This window comes from Mauremys reevesii, linkage group 7 (assembly GCF_016161935.1).
Source record: "Mauremys reevesii isolate NIE-2019 linkage group 7, ASM1616193v1, whole genome shotgun sequence".
Lineage (NCBI taxonomy): Eukaryota > Metazoa > Chordata > Testudines > Geoemydidae > Mauremys > Mauremys reevesii.
Window position 1 is genome coordinate 100,294,896 of NC_052629.1, and position 18,870 is coordinate 100,313,765.

Below are 18,870 nucleotides of genomic sequence, written 5' to 3' on the forward strand. Positions count from 1 at the left end.
AAAGGAGTAAGATACAACTAAAAAGAAATAAAAGTAATGTTTCATTAGCAAGATACAACTAAAAAGAAATAAAAGTAATGTTTCATTAACAAGAGTTAAGATGTATACATGCTGAAATGATGTTTTAGCTTCATATAAAAATCATAATTGGAGCTCAAAGTCCAAAATTTACCTAAGTACATTAATAAGTTCTCACAGCACCTTCAAGCCACCGTGGGTTAAGTAGGAATGCACTCAGTACCTAACTGAGTTGAGTTGTTAATTCACTGCAATTTGAGGCCAGTTTCCAGTGCATTTAAAAGGATAAAATAAAGGGTTCCCAGAGTTAAAAGGCCTGCAGTTTGGTGATGGGCCTCAGGTTCATGGGATATGGTGAGGCCTTCGTGGGCCAGGGTCAAATCTTGTGGCCATTACAAGTCAAGGTCCCAACATTTCTGCATCCTCTGTCCCCCTCACAGGAGGGAGGGTGCTTGGACTTATAGGGAGCTGAGTCCAGTGGGGAAGGCTGAGGAGAACATACCCCGAGTTATGGGTTACATGGTAAGGAGCCCTGTAATCCCTGCACTGAAACCAATTAAATGCCTGGCACAGGAGAATATGGGTGATGGGTAAGTAGTGCCCCTCCCCTGTTCTAAAGTTTAAAAAAAGTTACAGCCTGCCGCTTAATTCCATGCATGTGTCTGTCCTCAATTTGCTGCTGTGTCTGCATCAAATGGCTACAGCTAGGAATGTCAAACTTTGTTTTGCAGATCTCATTGAAAAAGTCTGCTTGAAGAAAACTTTGAAGAAAATCAGTTCAGCAGCTTTAAAGTTGAGTGTTACAAACGAAGATTTTGTGCATAACTTTTCTTGTATTTTTCTAGTTCTTTTAAAATATATGTATTAAGGATTCACTACTGCATTACCAAAACCAGCAGAGGCTGAAAGCATATCTACAGACCAAGGAACTTATAAGAGCTCTAGGAATTTAAAGGATTAATTAAGGATTGGTCTATCTGCTGGGGCCAGGAACTGGGGAGCTGTATAGGCTCTGCAGAAGAGAGAGCTATTGGGTTATGGAGCCTTTAGTGTAGATATTTTACTAAAGTGTTTTAAACAGGTTGATTTACATAATGGATTTTAGCATAGAGATAGTTCCAAAGTTTAGGTGTAAACTGAATAGCTCAGTTTCAAACAACTTTCAAACACTACAAACTGATTGCACTGGATCAAGGTATACACAAATTCTGTGAGCAAAACATTTCTTTTTTCATATTTCTTTTTCAAAAACGAGAAAGTTTAAAACCAAACCAAACAGATTAATCCAATGTTAAGGTTCAGAAATCAAGTCCTCAAAAGTCAGGAAATTCCCAGCATGCTTAAAATTAATCTGATAGCAGTAACTTGACCATGCTATCAGTATGTCACATTTTGCAGTTTTATTTTCCTTGTTAAGTGAAAACACAAATTAATATTGTCTGTTACTAATGTATACCATAAAATAAGTAGGATGTGCTCTGGGTCTAAATTAAGGTTGTCAAAGCAATCTTAGCTTTCAGAAATTCCCAATTTTTGAGACTTAAACTTCACATGCCATTAGCATTAGCATAAGTTCATTATTTTTAGTGATGTACAACACATACATGTGGCTTTATGCATTTAGGCTATGGTCTTGAACTACTAAAGTCAGTGGGAGTTTTGCCATTGACTTCCATGAGCATACAATCAAACATTTAAGGAGCTGAAAGTAACCACTGAACCTTGTTGAAGATATGCTGTTATTCTCTCATCCTCTGAAAAGGGTGGCTATCTCTAGCTGTGCATGTTTCCCCCCCCCTTTATGTTGCAGAACCCCACAAAGGGGCAGGTATGTCCAAATTCAGTAGAATTAATGGAGTAGCCCATTAATTCCTATATTACCATGTGAAACAGAAATAGCTGAAAGAAAAATTTGGAGTGTAAGTTATAATTAACTTTGCTAAAGCAGCATGCATTTTGAGTCACCTCAGGTATTCAGTCAATAGATATAACTGTCATCAAAATAAAGGGTGGACACTGTAATGTAATGTAAATTACTTTTAATGTAAATTATTTGGTTTTGTAAAGTTAAATGGAGGAGATTCACATTAATTAATTAATTGTGTAATGCATAGTAATGTTGTTTCTATACATTACATTTTTATTTTGTTTCTTATATTGTATGATTTTGCCTTGTAAACAGTGGCCATATGTGCTATATTTATAATTGTTGTTGTTTTAAAAGACTCTTTTATAATTAAATTTATTCTATGTTTGATCATATTTAAAAGCCATATTACACACAAGAGGATCAAGATATTACAGGGGCTGATCTAACCACATTAAGTGGGTATGCAGAGAATCATTTTAACCAGACTCCAAAACATAACAAAAACCTTGTCTCATTCCAAGGCAAGCCTGGATGGACTGTACCACTGATTATAAACTAGATTGTCCCTCAGAATTTCATATCATATGTATCTTACAGATATGCTTTGAATAGACAAAGTATTGTGGCATCTGGGAGAGGGTGACAGCAACAAATGTCCATGTGACAAAATCATGCAAACTTTCATTCATAATTTTGTAATGCATAAAGGTCAGGTATATACCACCATTGGGCTATACATATAAATTTATATAAGTACAATTTTAATCAAAATTTTACAATATGCAACATGTTTGGTATATTTTTTGCAACTACCCATCACAGAACTATCTTTCACGTTATGCATGGGTTTTTTTTAGCACAGTCATAAACGTATGTCCAATTCATGCTATTACCAGTTAGGAATAAAACCATTGTGCTTTCAAGTAAGAAAATTACTAGGAGTCTGTTCTGTATTTGTAAGCAAAAATGAGGCACCTTGAATGAAGAAGGAGAATTAAACTAGCCCCAGATATGGCTGAACACTGGCCATGTGTTTCTGAAGCGGGTATCCGCAAAGCCCTCCCCACAGATTCTTTATAGCCAGATCTGTAGACATATAAATGTGAAAATCAAGACATAATCTGGTCAAGAATTTGCTGCTATACAGCACATGGAAATCCATCCATTTTTTTAGCTTAAGTATTTTTTTTCCTAAAGGGCAGCATTTGGCCTTTGAATAAAATATTTTAAAAGACACTCCCAGCCCCGAATTTATACTGAAAGCTTATTCTATGTTTGAGATCCTGTATTTACTTAGTTCAAATATTTATGGGTGCGATGTATATACAGTATTGAACAAAACAGAAACCAGATTCATTCCTTAATGAGTGAGAAGAAATAGAGTTTGTATGGGGTGGCTAAATATACCATAGTGTTAAAAAATTGCCAGTTGTTCTTTAAACCAGCAACTCCAAGAAATTTTAAGTTTTCCCAGTTACTGAACAGAATAACAAAAACAAAAGAAAGTGGTATTAGTTTTTCTTCCATATTATCCAATTTTAAGACAAAGGTTAGAATATTAAAAAATGTGTCTGAATTTATTCAGCTGTTCTCATAGTTTCATATTTCATGAGTGACTGCTACACTGTATACGTTCCTATATGAGTGGGTTAAAGCTATCTGACAGGCTGGTTAAAGTTATTAGTCCAGCATTTGAATGCTTGTTCAAATCCTCAATCATCATTTATTGACAAGCTGCTAAATTCAGATTGACATCTCCATTTTTTTTTAACAAAAGAGTGGCTGGTATTTTAAAGGCCAATACATGAACAGATTGCTTTTCCTCTAGACATGTACATAAACTAAAAATGGTGTTAAGTCATTAAAAGACTAGTATTCAGGGGAAGCGCCTTTCAACTCTAGTCACAGGTATAAATACAGCTCAGGCTGATCATGACCAAAAATCATTATCATCTTACAGATGTTTGTTAGCCTATCCAAAAGTTATGGTGGATTCAATCTGTTTTCTAGTGAACAAATGACCACATCAAAACCAACATCACATCTGGCACCCTCACTGGTCATCTCTGTAGAATGACTAAGTACTGAAAGGGCATAGAGATAAGCCTGACTACAGTAGCTTCATACATCACTTCAATCATCAGTGCCACATATTCAACTTAATTCTTTTGTAGAAGATTCTCATCTTCAGGTGTATAAAGAACAGGTTAGAAAATAATATGGAAAATATTACAATATCATTAAATAAATTGATGATATACCTCAAGTGGAATATTGAGTTCAGTTCTGGTTACCCCACCTAAAAAAGATACAGCAGAAACAGAAGAGGTCCAGAGAGAGTCAACAAAAATGATCGGAAGCATGGAAAGACTTCCATACGAAGAGACTGTTTAGTTTACAGGAGATATGAATAAGAATGTCCTGGAGGAGGTATATAAAATGATGAATGTTATAAATTGTGGGTTCTTAACCTAGGGCTTGTGACCTCCAAGAACAGTTGCAAACAGGTTCCAGAGGGTTGTGAATATCCTCCTTTCCTTTATAGCTAAATTAAAGGGAATAGGGCAATGTGGGGGTCCTGAAATCTTTTTCTGTTATAACAGGGGGTCAAGGCATGGAAAATTTGAGAACCACTGGTATAGAATGCTGTTATTTAATCTCTCTTTATAGAAGAACAAGAACATATCCAATGAAATTGAAAGGCAACACATTTTGAACTGGTAAAAGGAAATGCATGTAAACATCAGACTCCATATTAACATTCTTTCACAGTGCTATAACTGCAAGCCTGCCTATCATTTCAACAACACAGCCTTCCATTGGCTACTCACTCTGGTTGCTCATTCATCACATCATAGAATCATAGAAGAATCATAGGAGATTAGGGTTGGAAGAGACCTCAGGAGGTCATCTAGTCCAACCCCCTGCTCAAAGCAGTACCAACCCCACTAAATCATCCCAGCCAGGGCTTTGTCAAGCAAGGCCTTAAAAACCTCTAGGATGAAGATTCCACCACCTCCCTAGGTAACCCATTCCAGTGCTTCACCACCCTCCTAGTAAAATAGTTTTTTCCTAATATCCAACCTAGACCTCCCCTACTGCAACTTGAAACCATTGCTCCTTGTTCTGTCATCTCCCATCACTGAGAACAGCCGAGCTCCATCCTCATTGGAACCCCCTTCAGGTAGTTCCCCTGCTATCAAATCCCCCCTCTCTCATCTCTTCTGCAGACTAAATAAGTGCAGTTCCCTCAGCCTGTCCTCACAAGTAATGTGCTCCAGACCCGTATTCATTTTAGTTGATTACTGTATCTCCCTTCCTCTATGGTTTCCCAAAGTCATGCATATCCAACCACCAGTCTTTCTAGAACATTGTAATAAGCGTGACCACTCATAGGTAAAAACACAACCATAATACACTCACCCTAAAAGACTTCCATTGGCCTCCAAATAATCCCCCATCCATTAAGAAATTGCTCTCATCTTCAAGAATTTTCATTGCTATGGTCCTACCAATTTCTCGCTAAACTCCCAATTACTCTGTCAGCTCAATCATCCTTTCAGACCCCCCAATCTCTATCTTCCTGTTTGAAGTCAATTCTTTTCTACCACTGCACTAGCTGTCACAAACAGTTTATTCACTATCTAGCTATTTATATCATATTCATAACCTTGGTACCTCTCTCTACTTCATGGACATAATTGTTTTTGAAATGCAGCTCAAAACCTACCTCTTCTTTGCAGTGTTCAACAATCATCCTGCTAGTTAGTTCCATGTACTGGCACGTGTTTCCATCAATTCATTATTCTTCCTATGTACTGCCCCAACCTAAGCAAACTAATTATAGTACTGACTTGTAACACCTGTTGTTGTATCTGCTGTGCATTATGAAATACATTGTTTATGAAAGATATGTAGCGATATTGCTCTGTAGGTATTGTAAAAAGATGGTCCTTCCAATGAAGATTTAAGGCAGAGTGACAGAACTGTGTGGGGAACCATGCACTGCTGCCACATGTACTGTATCTATCTTGTGGACAAATAAAGGACCTCAGTCTCAACAGTGATTAAATTATCATCTACCCCAAGTATTATCTACTTTTGCACAGATTCTGCCACCTCTGCTCATACTGAGTGCTTCCTTACTCTGTGAGTAACCTGGCTACAATCAATAGGGATACTTGTGGAGTAAGGTACAAATTAACGTAAGCATCAGTGGAAGAAACTGACCCTTTTTAAAAAAGGGCTCTTTCTGTATATTTAATTTTCTATTTCTGTTTTGTATTTTACCAGTTTATGTGACATTTAAAGTGCCAGTTCACAATATAGCAATTTCAGATACCAAATTAAGTTGTATATCTACTGGATGCAAAGTAACAAAAATATTGCACATCACTTGTTTTCTTGAAGTACTTGGAGCAGACATACAAAAATAACAAAAGGACTGCCAAGCAAATCTACAGTTCTAGTCTTATACCAGCTACAGCCCTCCAGAGACTTTAAAAGTATTTCTCAGCTGTCATTATGAAAACTAACATTTTAGTGCACCCCAAAAAAATAAAATAAAAATCTGGCCTGATATTGCAGACCGTTACTCAGATGAGTGCACACACGTAAGTCAGTAAGCTACTTGCATAAGTCAGGACTACATGTGTGATTAAGCATCTGCAGGTCTGGGCTCAACTGTAGCATACATAATGAAAACATATTATCTAATCAGAAATATTGATAAAAATTCAAATTAATTTGATAATGCTAGTGGTCTAGTCAAGTGTTCTAGGTTCATACTTAATGCTTACTGATCTATGAAGTTGTATCAAAAACATTAACATTTAAATAGATTGAACTGCCTTCAGAGCTGAGCACCCAGCCAGCAGCCACCACTCTCTAGCTGCCCGGCTCTGAAGGCAGTGCTGTTGCCAGCAGCAGCGCTAAAGAGTGACAATACCACTACCTGCCTACAATAGCCTTGTGACCCCCTTTTGTGTCAGGACCCTGGTTTGAGAAACGCTGGTCTCTCCCATGAAATCTGTGGGTAAAAGTACAAAAAAGACCAGATTTCACAGTCCGTGAATTTGGTAGGGCCCTAGTAATAACCATGATTAATAACAACAGTAAATGAATGAGAATTATCTAAAATCTCATACACCTTTTATTTATTTTTTACTACTAAATTGGAAATGGAGAACATTAATAAAATAGAAATAGGCCAGAAACCTTAAGGCTTCATCTAGGGTAATTTTATCTTATATCTGAACAATACAAGAACATACAATAAAGGGGTACTCTCAGGTTAAAAATAATATTAAAAAACAAACACATTTATTTACCTGTGTTACTAATGTTGCCTTGGATTGTTATATTTGAAATAATTTTTAAATCTAACCTTTCAAGATTTATATTTGTTTAGTCTTTGCATTTCATTTAACAAACATAATAAAAATTGACTCAACACTTTCAGTATCTGGTTCTCGGTTACAAGTATTTTTACTTTCAGGTTCTCATTCACTAGCACACCATTGCAATGTGTGGGTTGCAAATCCTGAAGGAAAATGTTTAAATCCAAACAAAAAACTGTTTACATTGAAATTTCCACTCTAACAATTTCATGAAAACATTCTGATTTTGCTAAACCTTCTTGGTACAATATCTACACTCTAGGCCTAAACCTATATATCAGTGTCACTTTCAATAATATCTCATGAATGGAAATGTACTACAAAAACTGTTATATCAAGATAGTTCAGTTACACAACAGATCTAAAATGGCTTCAGCATATTTACTCTATCACACCATATGTGAGGCTGTGGTCTCTACAACAAAACCTTTACACACTGAAGTCATTATCTCTATGAAGTCTGCAACTGGCATTTAAAACTTATTGATGGCCTGGGTATTGGTGGCTCAGTAGGCAGCCCTCTTGCCTGAGGCCCACAAGGTCACAGGTTCACATTCTGCTTAGGAAAAAAAACTGGACATATTCCAGAATTGTGTGTGGGCTGTGCTAGACTCCTGGAGGGGCAGTCCTTAGGATAGTAAGTGAAACCCTGTCTGTTTTGTGCATATCAAGGTTCTCGTGGTAATGGAGGAGGAAGAATGGGTAAGAAATGTAAGTTTAATATGCCTGGAGCAAATGGGTGTACTTGTTGAAGATCCTGCATTCAACCATGTAAGCACAGGATGGTAGAAGAATAGCATAACCTCCACATTTTTGGACTTCTTAACAAATCATTTCTGACTTTGTATTAGGCATGTTTGCAAGAGACCTGTTCAAAGACATCACTAAACATGATCATCATTAACTGATTTCTTTATACTTTCTGGACTGACTTGAGTTTCAGTTTCACATTTTGGGTCTGTGAAAAATGTATGCATAATTTTGGTAAGTGGGAAGTTTAATCAAGAAATTTTTAAGATGGTAAAAACTTGTCACATGCTGCAATCTGTCTGATGACATTACAATATGCATCAAGGAAAAATCTTCATCAAATATTTAAATTAGTACTGGCAACTGATTTAGAAAACAATATAAAATTAAGATTCAACCTGCTCTGGTGTTAATCTTTGATGTGTGGTTATCCCAGATGTCTCTCTCCTCTTCCTCCTCTTTATAGACAGGTAAAGATGGAACTCTTGAAGGAACTGGGGATCACACTCTAGGCAAAGGTTGGACAGGTGATCAATGTACAGCGTGAGATTTGCCATGGCTATGTGCCTCCAACAGTGACTGGATCATCTAGTTTAAAAAGACAACATATTCAAAATTGTAATATTTTATTTAAAACATGCATAAGGGAAAAACAAGTATGGGGGAGAAATAGTGTATTTGAACAACCAGAAATATATCTGGATGACCAAACTTGTCATATTGTAATTAGCCCATTTCATTCAGTTGTTCTTGTCATCTTTAGTTTCCTGCTTCCATCTCTTCAATGACATCTGATGCAACTCTACAAAAGTGGCATGCGTCACCAGTACCATGAAAAATCAGGGCCTGATTCATTGAGTTAAATGGGCTTTGCATCAGGCATTTAGTAAATAAAATGAGATTTCACTCAGCAATGCCCCAGAAGGCAACTCTAAATCCAGTCTCATAAGAGTGCAAACATTGCTTCTGTTGGCTGGCTACTCTAACTCTGGTATAGTAAATAACTGCCTTTTTTTTTAAACATGGAAAACCCAAATAACCATTAATAACCTGGATCCTTAGGGTTAGCTTTGGCCTATGTACATTTTCTAGATGGAAAAACAGACTATGATGTATTTAAGCAACAGTTCTTGCACAATTAAAAGGGATCATGAATGACCAGCATCACAAAATCTTTAGGGTATCACCAAATTCCTGCGTAAGTGATAAGATTCACAAAAAACAAAACAAAACAAAAAAACCCTTATTACTTATATTTTAGAAAAAAAAGAACTTAATATAATCCTGCTGCAAATCAGCAAATGTTCTAAGGTAAAACAAATTCATTTTGTCTCTAATATATAACAAGAAGCTGTTTCATAGAGGAGTGAAGGATATCCTCTTAACCTGTGATAACAAATTTGTTTGTTTTTTTCTCTTCTTAGTAAGAAAGCAATTAGATTTTCCCAATAAAAATATCCTTGTGCATATATAAACACTACTGGTAATCACGTAATTACCTTATCCAATCAAATTAAATTGCTGTCAGTTGAGTTCCCACTGCTGATTAACTTTAGTATACTTTAAATCTAAATGAAGCCATTTACAAAGGTGTCTCTATGATTCTACAAGGCATAACAGCAATATATTATTTGCCATAATCATCCAATGTTCAAGGTCAAGGATAGCTCATACTGAAACCCTTTTAGAAAACCTTAAAGAAACACAGAATTAAACTATGTTGCTTATTTTTGTGTTCTTTGCCATAACTTCTAAATGTAATAGTAACCTTTGACCCCCACACATTAAACACTGTAATTATGTAATTAAAACTAATTATGTAATTTATCTTGCATATTTGTATCTTACAGGAGGCAGGTCAATTACTTCACTCATTGACCTTAGAAGATTTCACAATTTGAAGCATAACAAGGGTTTAAATTAATTTTAAAGTACAAGTGGAAAAGAACAGCAGATCTGCAAAACTTATAAAATAAATATTATGGAAGAAGCATTTACAAATCTTATTCTTTATATTTTGTAAAATAAATCTCTTGATGATTATTCCATTCCTTTACGTATCTTCTATAATTAGAAATATTAACATATTATTTATGGACAAATCTTACATACAGTACCTGTCAACTGTAATTGCCTGGGGCCAAACTATGTACGTTTTTTTCTCCATATTTCCCTTCCTTCTAATCTGTCCCAATTTCCTCTCTTCTCATACTCTCTTCTCTCCCTACCATTTACCTTTAGTCTGCTCTGCATTTCTTTCTCTTCTCTCTTTTCCACATATACTCTCATGCCTTTTTCTTTCCCTTTTTGTCTCCTTTCTTCTAACTTCTGTATCCCATCACCATCAGCAAAACCTGTTAGTACTTTAAATAGTCTCTCAGTTCAGTAGCTGTTGGTACTATTGGTCTGTTCTCATCCCCATCCCCAATGCTGAGTTGGCATTTCAGGAGATGGTGTTTCACATCAGCTAATGACCACCCTGCACCTTTAAGAGGTGAGGGGTGGGATTTGGCAGGCTAGCTGAATGAAGGGAACTGTGCTTTATGGCTTGCGGGGGAGGAGATAAAAACTGCTGCAAAAGGGTCAGTGTGGTTGCTGACTCATCCCCTGGGAATGAGGGGCTTAAAAGGGGAAGCCCTGTACCTTAACCCTCCCTTTTGCATGGAGCAGGCTGAGGCGGCTCCCACGCTCCCTCCCGTTTAGGTGGTAAAATACCAGGTTTGATCTAGACCTGATGTGGGCATCATGCCAGCCGCTGCTCTGTTGAGGGGGGCTGGGAAGGAATTTTTCCCTTGCTACCATATTGGCCTAGGTGGAGTTGGGTTTTTTTTTTGCCTTCCCCATAGTGGGTTCAGAAGGGCTCTGTTCATGCATGGCATGATGGGCGGTAGGCAATATGTCACAACTCATTATTTGAGTGTAGGGCAGATGTCCAGTGCAGGTACTTCATAGGAAAGGCAACCAGTTACCAGATAAATGGCTTGGAAAAGGACTTAAAAGAGGTGTTTGGTAAAGGAGCAAATAGGGGGTGGTTGGGGACTCCTATGGCAGGGAGTCAACCCCTACTATTAGCGCCCACCTTAACTCTCCTATGAGGGTGGGGTGTGGATGGTAAGGTCCCAGCAATGGATTTGCTGGAGGTACCTGGATGGAAAAAGAGGGGGAGCCGGTGGAAGATCCTCAGTATGGTAAGATCCCAGCAATGGATTTGCTGGAGGGATCTGGATGGAAAAACAGGGGGAGCTGGTAAAAGTCCCCCAGGTAATTATGGAGTAAACATTGGGGTTACCTGCACTGTACACTTTTATCTGCCAGGTAGTCCAGACATCTAATAATAAAGTTGCTGCTTGATTAAACCCATGTCAAATGTCTCCTGTCCCTCTTTTGGTATAGCCAGACAATGGCTGGAGTGGCTTCTGCCAGTAGTGAGTCAGCAACAGGAAGGAGTAGTGGATTAGAGGCAATCACAGTGAAAGCAAGAAAACATGGTACAGTTTTAAAGTGGCCCTTGCAAATGTACCATATTTGGTACAACCGAAATACATACTACTAAATTATTCAGTGTGTGTCATTTCTTTAATACTATTTTTAACCTTTTTTTGGGAAGTACACACAGGTACAGTTAAACACGCAGCACTATAAGTTTTTTAAAAATTACATTTAAAGCACATACAGAACCTCTTGATGAGGAAATTCCCATTTTTGTGGTATGGTAAAATGATGATGATGATCATCATTATAAATCAACCATTTTTAACTTTTCAGTAAACTAATTCCTATGTAGTTTTGGTCAAAACTGTCTCTCAACAGAGAAAGGCCAACTGACAAAGTGAGCAGGCATGTATGCCTGTGTGCTCTAGCTCATTAAGGGCCAGACTGTGATTCCCTCACTCATGGAATAGTACCTTACACCACCAGTGGTCTCTCTGAATTCAATAGAGTTAATTGTAGAGCAAAGCACTATACAATCTGTCCCTAAGTTTGCTCTGTCTACATTTTGCTATGTATGGGGATCAATTTATACTTTTACAGAAACATTAGTGGAAGATTCAAGGTAGCTGTAAGTCTTTGCCATATGCCAAAAAGTAAAGCAAAGATGGCTAAAACTGATTTCCTTATAGAAACATCTTTGGGCATGCATCAGCTATATCAGACACACCATCTTCCTTTGTATTCTCACCTTAGAAGAGGCTGACCACAGTGAAAGAACTAATGAAGGCTGCGTACAGACAGGTTGGACGGATATCAGTTAACCTTTGACATAATAGGAACCAGGATCAGTGAACTCAGAATAGAGAGTTATAATAGGAAAAAACAACTTAAGCAGATGGCAAACCTGACTGCAGCAGGAAATCATGCACTGTAGCTGATTTATATAATATTAAAGTACAATAAAACTTCTGGACAACAGACCAAAGGAGAATGCATTTTTATATATATCTATATATCTACAGATACATAGATAGCTATATATATATAGAGAGAGAGAGATAGATAGTCTACCCAGGGGAGTTGAGGAGACTCAACTGATTTGAAAAAGAACATTAAAACTCTGATATCAATATACGTTGTCCCAGCTTAGAGAACCTCACATGGAAGAAAAAGACTTTGCATGAGTCCAAATATGGTTCTATTGCAAAATACTGGATTAGAGGAATTGGGACAGAATCCTACAAATAGCCAAATAACAGCAGGAGATCAGCTTCTAAAACAGCAGGATTCAGTTCTTTCCAGATGTGAGTGACATAATACAGGCAAAACAAGGGCACTTTTAGCTGATAGATGTATGCTTTGGAAAAAGAAACTGATGTAGAACTTAGGGGTGATTTCTCTAAAGCCAATATACATTTTGGAAGATTATGTTTTATATGGATAACATGGCATTGCATTTTTAAGATAGGAACAAAGAAGAAGAATCTCAATGTGGGATACATATGACTATATTCTGAAACTGCTGCATCAGAGGGATAAAGCCAAACACATTTGTGATACCTTGGCTGCTGCAGAAGCATGTCATCAGTCTTTTGCTGGACAATTCCCTATATATTAATTTGAATATATATGCAAATATTAGCCCCAAATGACTGAGTTATCTGGAATGAATCAGTAACAGAGTGTCGATATAACTTTTACTGATTATTCATGGATTTTGTGCTATAGTATTCATGGCAATGAACATTTACAGTTTCTGCAGGGAACAGTTTTGTGTTTGCAGAAAGATGACCTGGATAATCTTACAGCTCTTAGATACCACAATAAAAGGTGTTATATGAAAAAATAAGATCAATAGACAGATCTTTTCTATTTCCAACTTCTCTATGATTCTATGAAATGTTACTTTTCTTATAAACTCCTATTTTTACTCACTCAGAACATTCTCAGAATGTTCCATTTGGGGGCTGAGATTCCTCATGCTTTGTCTCATGCCAAATGTAATATTTTTGGGAAAAGCTTGAAGAAAATCCATTTAGATGTTTTTGAGCTTAGGTAAGTGAGAAAATTCTGCTTACAAATTTCAAATGGCTACCCCCACTCACAAATAACTCAAAAGTGGCTATATTAAAGTATTTTACAACTTGAAATAAATGTCTCTAGTTCTCAAGTAATAGGTATTTAAGTAAGTTTGGAAAAATTATCATTCCCTCCATAGGCAGAAGGATCCCAGGGATCCCAGCACAGGCCACAGCCACTTCTGCATCATCATCCACCCCTTCTCTGGTTGTCTGGAACACTGCAGGATGCAAGATTTCAAGAATAAATAAATAAATTTGTTAATCGCTAAGGTGCCACAAGTACTCATGTTCTTTTTGCAAGATGAGAAGGTTGGTGGAAAAGCTACAGAGATAGCATCACCTGTGGTTCTGTTTAATCCTTGTTAGCATTAATCTACCCAATTTTCTTCTCCACAGTTTGGAAACCACCCTTAAGTAATTCCCATGGTAAATGGATCCAACATGAGCCATGCTAAAAGGGGGCAGGAGCCACGCAGAGAAGAACCAAATCCCAGTGCAAAGGCATAGGTTATCTATGTAAATTGCAGGTTTAGAGGATTGGAACTCTGGGCATAGCCAGGAATAACAGTCAAGTGCTTAGTCTCTTGCTCCCTCCACTAGTCAATATGGCTTTCCTGTCAACTACAGTATTGAGTAGTTGCATAAATAAGTAGCCATCTTGTTTTCATCATTACAGGGAGTGTGACTACTTAAGTATGTGAACGTATTATACATTTATAGCATGTACGGTTCAAAGCAATTCTGTAAAAGCTGATTAGGACATTATACTCTGCTAAAAATTGGATGTTCTGTGAATGTTTGCTTTTTGGCCTTTTCCCAACCCTTTTCCCTACCAAGTGATGGAGGACAGCTGGAATGGACTAACATTCTAGAGGCAAGAGATTTTTTTCCCCTTTTTCCCTTTTGAAGGTATTACTTGCACGTTATTACATTTACATAAAGGATTCTAATTTTTCCCATATATAGTATTGTGCTACAGTATGTGAATGCTCTATAGCCACCTCTCCCTCAAAATGCAAAACTGAATTATGCTCACTGTCATTCAGTTTTTTTCTAAACAAACAGCTGATGCAAATCCATTTTTGTTTGGTCTGCTTTATGCTGACAGCAATTAATTCTGCATGTAGCCTAAAACATAAAGACATAAAAGTATCACACATGCTTTTAATCTGCAAGCAAGTTATCCAATTATTTTAGGTAAACTTTATGATCACAGCCATTCTTACCAACTTTCATATGATAGGTTATTTTCTTCTTAATGGCTTAAGACTCATATACTTAGCTATGAGGAATCTACTCTGAGTGCTGCTCATGTTTTAGTTCCTGATGTTGAAATAATATATTGAATGTGCACACTTTGTTTATACATATTAGTAAAAAGATACTAAAAGCATGCTGAGAAATAATGTTCCATGCCTTAGGACTAAAATAAGTTCTCCTTCTAAATAGAGCTTGTGTAAATCATGGACAAAGTTGACAAATTTCATGGATTAGTCATGGTGAAAATATCAGATTTCATGGTTTAAAACAGTTTAATAGGAAAGTCATATTAGAACTCCTGATTAACAAAACTTCTACATATTTCTGAAGAATAAAATGTCTGTTAACTTTTTTATACTCGTGCAATGTCAGTTTAGTATAAGTCGTTCTCATCTATCAAATGCATTCTAAGGCTCTGAAATCTACACTCAGTTACATTACGCATGATACAGTAGAACCAAAATTTCTACAACTCAAATTATAAGAAACGTTACATTAATGTTATTATGGTCCATTCCTCTACTCAATCAGCTTTTGTTGCCATTTAATGAGAAAATACTTAGTCATACAGAAAAGACATTTCCCTCAGCATCAATACAATTACAGTAGGAAACACAAACTTACAATTAAAATAGTTGATCTTGCAAGGTAATAGGTTATATCTAGTGCATTTCATTAAAGAAAGAGCTAAGGGGGAAAAAAATCTCCTCCAGAAGTGCCACTTTAACAGAACATCTTGGTACTATGCTAAAGAAATAAAATTCATATAAGTGAAGCATCACTTGGAGTAAAGAAAATCAATCATTTTTTTAATGTAAAACTTTTAAGTCCTTCCTGATGATGTAATTTAAAATTAGGCCTTATTTAAAAGAGACGTTACATGAGAGCATGTGATTCAAACAAATTTGTTGACTGTATCATTATTTGGCCTGAAGCCTGCATCTCCTCTTTCTGGTTAGCCATATAGACCACTTGTCATGTTTGCATATAAAGACAGCCAATTTGTCAGACATTTGCTTTAATTCTCTTTCTTTGTCTTCTTAACAATAACCTCCATATACATCATGATCATCAATATCATATATCTGACTGGAGAATGGAAATTCATTTGTGTCTACGTCTTATTTCCTTTGCATGCAATCCTCTAGGGTCTTATAGGATGTACTTAATAAGAACCACATTATTCTGCTAGAGGAAGTCCTTGAGCAGACTCTGAGAAGCAGTATGGCAAATTACTTTCAGAACATGGAAGGTCAGGTTGGAAATAAAAGCTGCAGTTATCTGTAGTACTTTTTGCAGTTGACTTTCTACTAGAAAGTAAGAAAGGGGGGTTAAACTTCCAAGAAAGGATTTATTGTCTCTTTGTGAAGGCTATGCTTATTTGCTCCTAATACAATAATGCCTTAAACGTTCACTGTAATAAATTCAAACTACATTTTTCAGTTAAACTGCATGTTTTGAACACACAAAATAGAACTATTTTTTCCAAACATGTTTAAACACCTTTGTTACCACAAACCTAGGAGATCCAGGCTACGTCTACCCTTGGACCTACAGGTGTAATTCTCAGCTCACACAGACATGCTTGCACTCACTTTCATCAAGCTAGCATGCTGAAAATATTGATATGGTCATAGTAGCATGGGCAGCGGCAACAAAGGCTAGCTACTCCAAGGACAAACCTCCTTGAACCCCATGGGTATGTACTTGAGGCAGCTGCTGCTCACTGCTGTCCATGCTACTGTGGCTACACTATGATTTTTAGCATGCTATCTCAATGAAAGGTAGCACGAATATATCTATGTGAGCTGGGAATCACACCCCTAGCCCCAGTATCACATACATTAAAAGCATGTTAAAAGAAAAATATTTAGATTGCAATGTCAAGCACTTGAAATTTATGCAATGCCGGGTTTAAGCTTGCCCGTGCAACCTCAATTCTGCTCCCTTGGGTATATGCATTATGATAGTCCTTAACTACATGATAACATGCTATTATCTACACAGAATCCATGCCTCATTCAATGCACAGACTGGACAGTGCTAAGGAAATAGGGCATCTGTTCGATCTATCTATAAAATATTTCTTATTAACCTATCCTTTTAATGTGTGTCCCTATACTTTATCTGCACGCCGTCCAAATCCAGACTTTATTTATTATGAATTGCTTCACAGACTTTTCAGTGCTGCTTATCATCACAATATCTGAGCACCTCATGACCGTAAATGAACTGACCTGAATATTTCCCCTGTAACATGGAGAATATGTTTATCTTCATTTCACAGTTGGGAAATAAAGACACAGGGCCAATAAGACCAAAATATGCAAAAGTGTCCACAAATTTTGGGTTCCTCAGTGACTGGCCCCCAACTTGAGATATCTCTGGCTTGATTTTTCAGAGTACGCCACATTTTTATAGCATTTCATATGTTCAAAGCAGTATAGACAGAATGACTGATTTATCCTGAAAACGTCGTGGTGAGAAAGGTGTGTAAATATTATCTTAATTTTATAGGTGGGGAAACTTAGATAAAATGGCAAAGTGATTTGCCCAAGGTCACACAATGAATCATTAGGAGAGAGAGGATGAGAATTCAAGACTTTCTGACTTGCAACACTGTGCTCATTCGTCCAAGCCACACTATCTTACTGTCAGAATGGTTAAACAACCACATTTTCCGTTGACTTGATGTTCAGTCATCAGAGTTCAGGACTTCTGAAAATCAGGCTCAGGTGTCTCAAGTTGGGCACCGAGAAAATAAGGGTTGCACAATGCAAACATTTTGGCTTAAGTGACTTGCTAATTGTCACATGAGAAATCCAGGGCAGAGACATGGATAGAACAAATTCTCAAGTTTGGCATTCCCCTGCCTTAAACTCAAGACCATCCTCTCTCTCCTCTATCTTATTCATTATGCAATCCTGACTCATTCCCTTAGCACCATTCATGCTGTGAACTGAAACACAAAAGGGCCCAGTGGAAAAAAATAGTAAGAGATCACGTAATTGAAGACTATCACATTGCATATGTACAGGGTGAAAGAATAAAGGTTGCACAAGCAAGCTTAAATCAGGCATTTCTTAACTTTCACGTGCTTGATTTGCTCCCTAAATATTTATTTACATTTTCTGGCATGTAGTTTGCAAAGTATTTTTTTTTAAAAGGCAAAAAATAATTCTATTATTTGCAACTATAACAGTGCCCTATCATGTATCAACAGCAGGGTATGAGACCTTAACATGCAGTGTTGCAGCACAGATATCTACCACTTTAGATAAAGTCGCATTAATACTGTGCTTATGGCGCTCACTTCCAATTGTAGCACTGCTAACTGAAAGAAGAGACTACTAGTTTGAAACTGGGTAACAATATTGTTTTTGTTTACTTTGCTTATTGTTAAGATAAACTAAACATTAAGCCTTACTTATTCTCTATGTGTAAACTTGGGAATCTGTCCTGAGAGGCTAATCTAACAAAAGCGGGGGATAAGACCTCTGAGTTCTCTAAACCCAAAGACTCTCCCACTGACTCACTATGGTCTGCACCAAAGGCTACTGAAGCCAATGTGAGTCTTTCCATTGACTTAAGTGGACATTGGTTTAGGCCTATATGACCTCAGGCAAGTTACTTAAATAGATAGTTGTTTAAAAAGAATTGGCCTATTTCTGTCCTCCCTTGCATCTGTTTTTCACTGATGATAGTCCATTGACCTCAGTGGAGTTCCTCCTTGTTTACATTAGTGTCAATGAGATCAGAATCAGCTTCAAAGTTTTAATCAAATGCATTTGTTCACATAAGTAACTAATATATATTTAGTGGCCCAATTATGCTTCCATTGAAGAAAATGGGAGTTCTGTTGTATACTTCATTGAGAGCATGAGATTATTAAACCTGAAACAGTTTTAAAACTCCAATTTATTTCTCACTATTTCTACTAGTACTTCTTCTCACTACTTATTTCTCTCTCTTTTCTTGGTTTATGAGTAACAATGGAGCTAGTTTCACTTTTAGGTTTTCAAGAACTGGGGCTGTAAATACATCAAAGGGAATGTTTATT

General features: G+C 36.9%; 1 protein-coding gene across 3 annotated transcripts in view; it reads right to left on the minus strand.

The window, feature by feature from the left end:
- Positions 1–18,870, minus strand: part of ERC2 (ELKS/RAB6-interacting/CAST family member 2) — an 801,227-nt gene that overhangs the window by 61,698 nt on the left and 720,659 nt on the right. For all 3 annotated transcript variants that reach the window (XM_039482087.1, XM_039482086.1, XM_039482085.1), the window contains one exon: positions 8,436–8,625. In XM_039482087.1, the coding sequence (XP_039338021.1) occupies positions 8,569–8,625 (57 nt within the window). In that variant the 3' untranslated portion in view covers positions 8,436–8,568. The remainder of the gene's footprint in view (positions 1–8,435; positions 8,626–18,870) is intronic.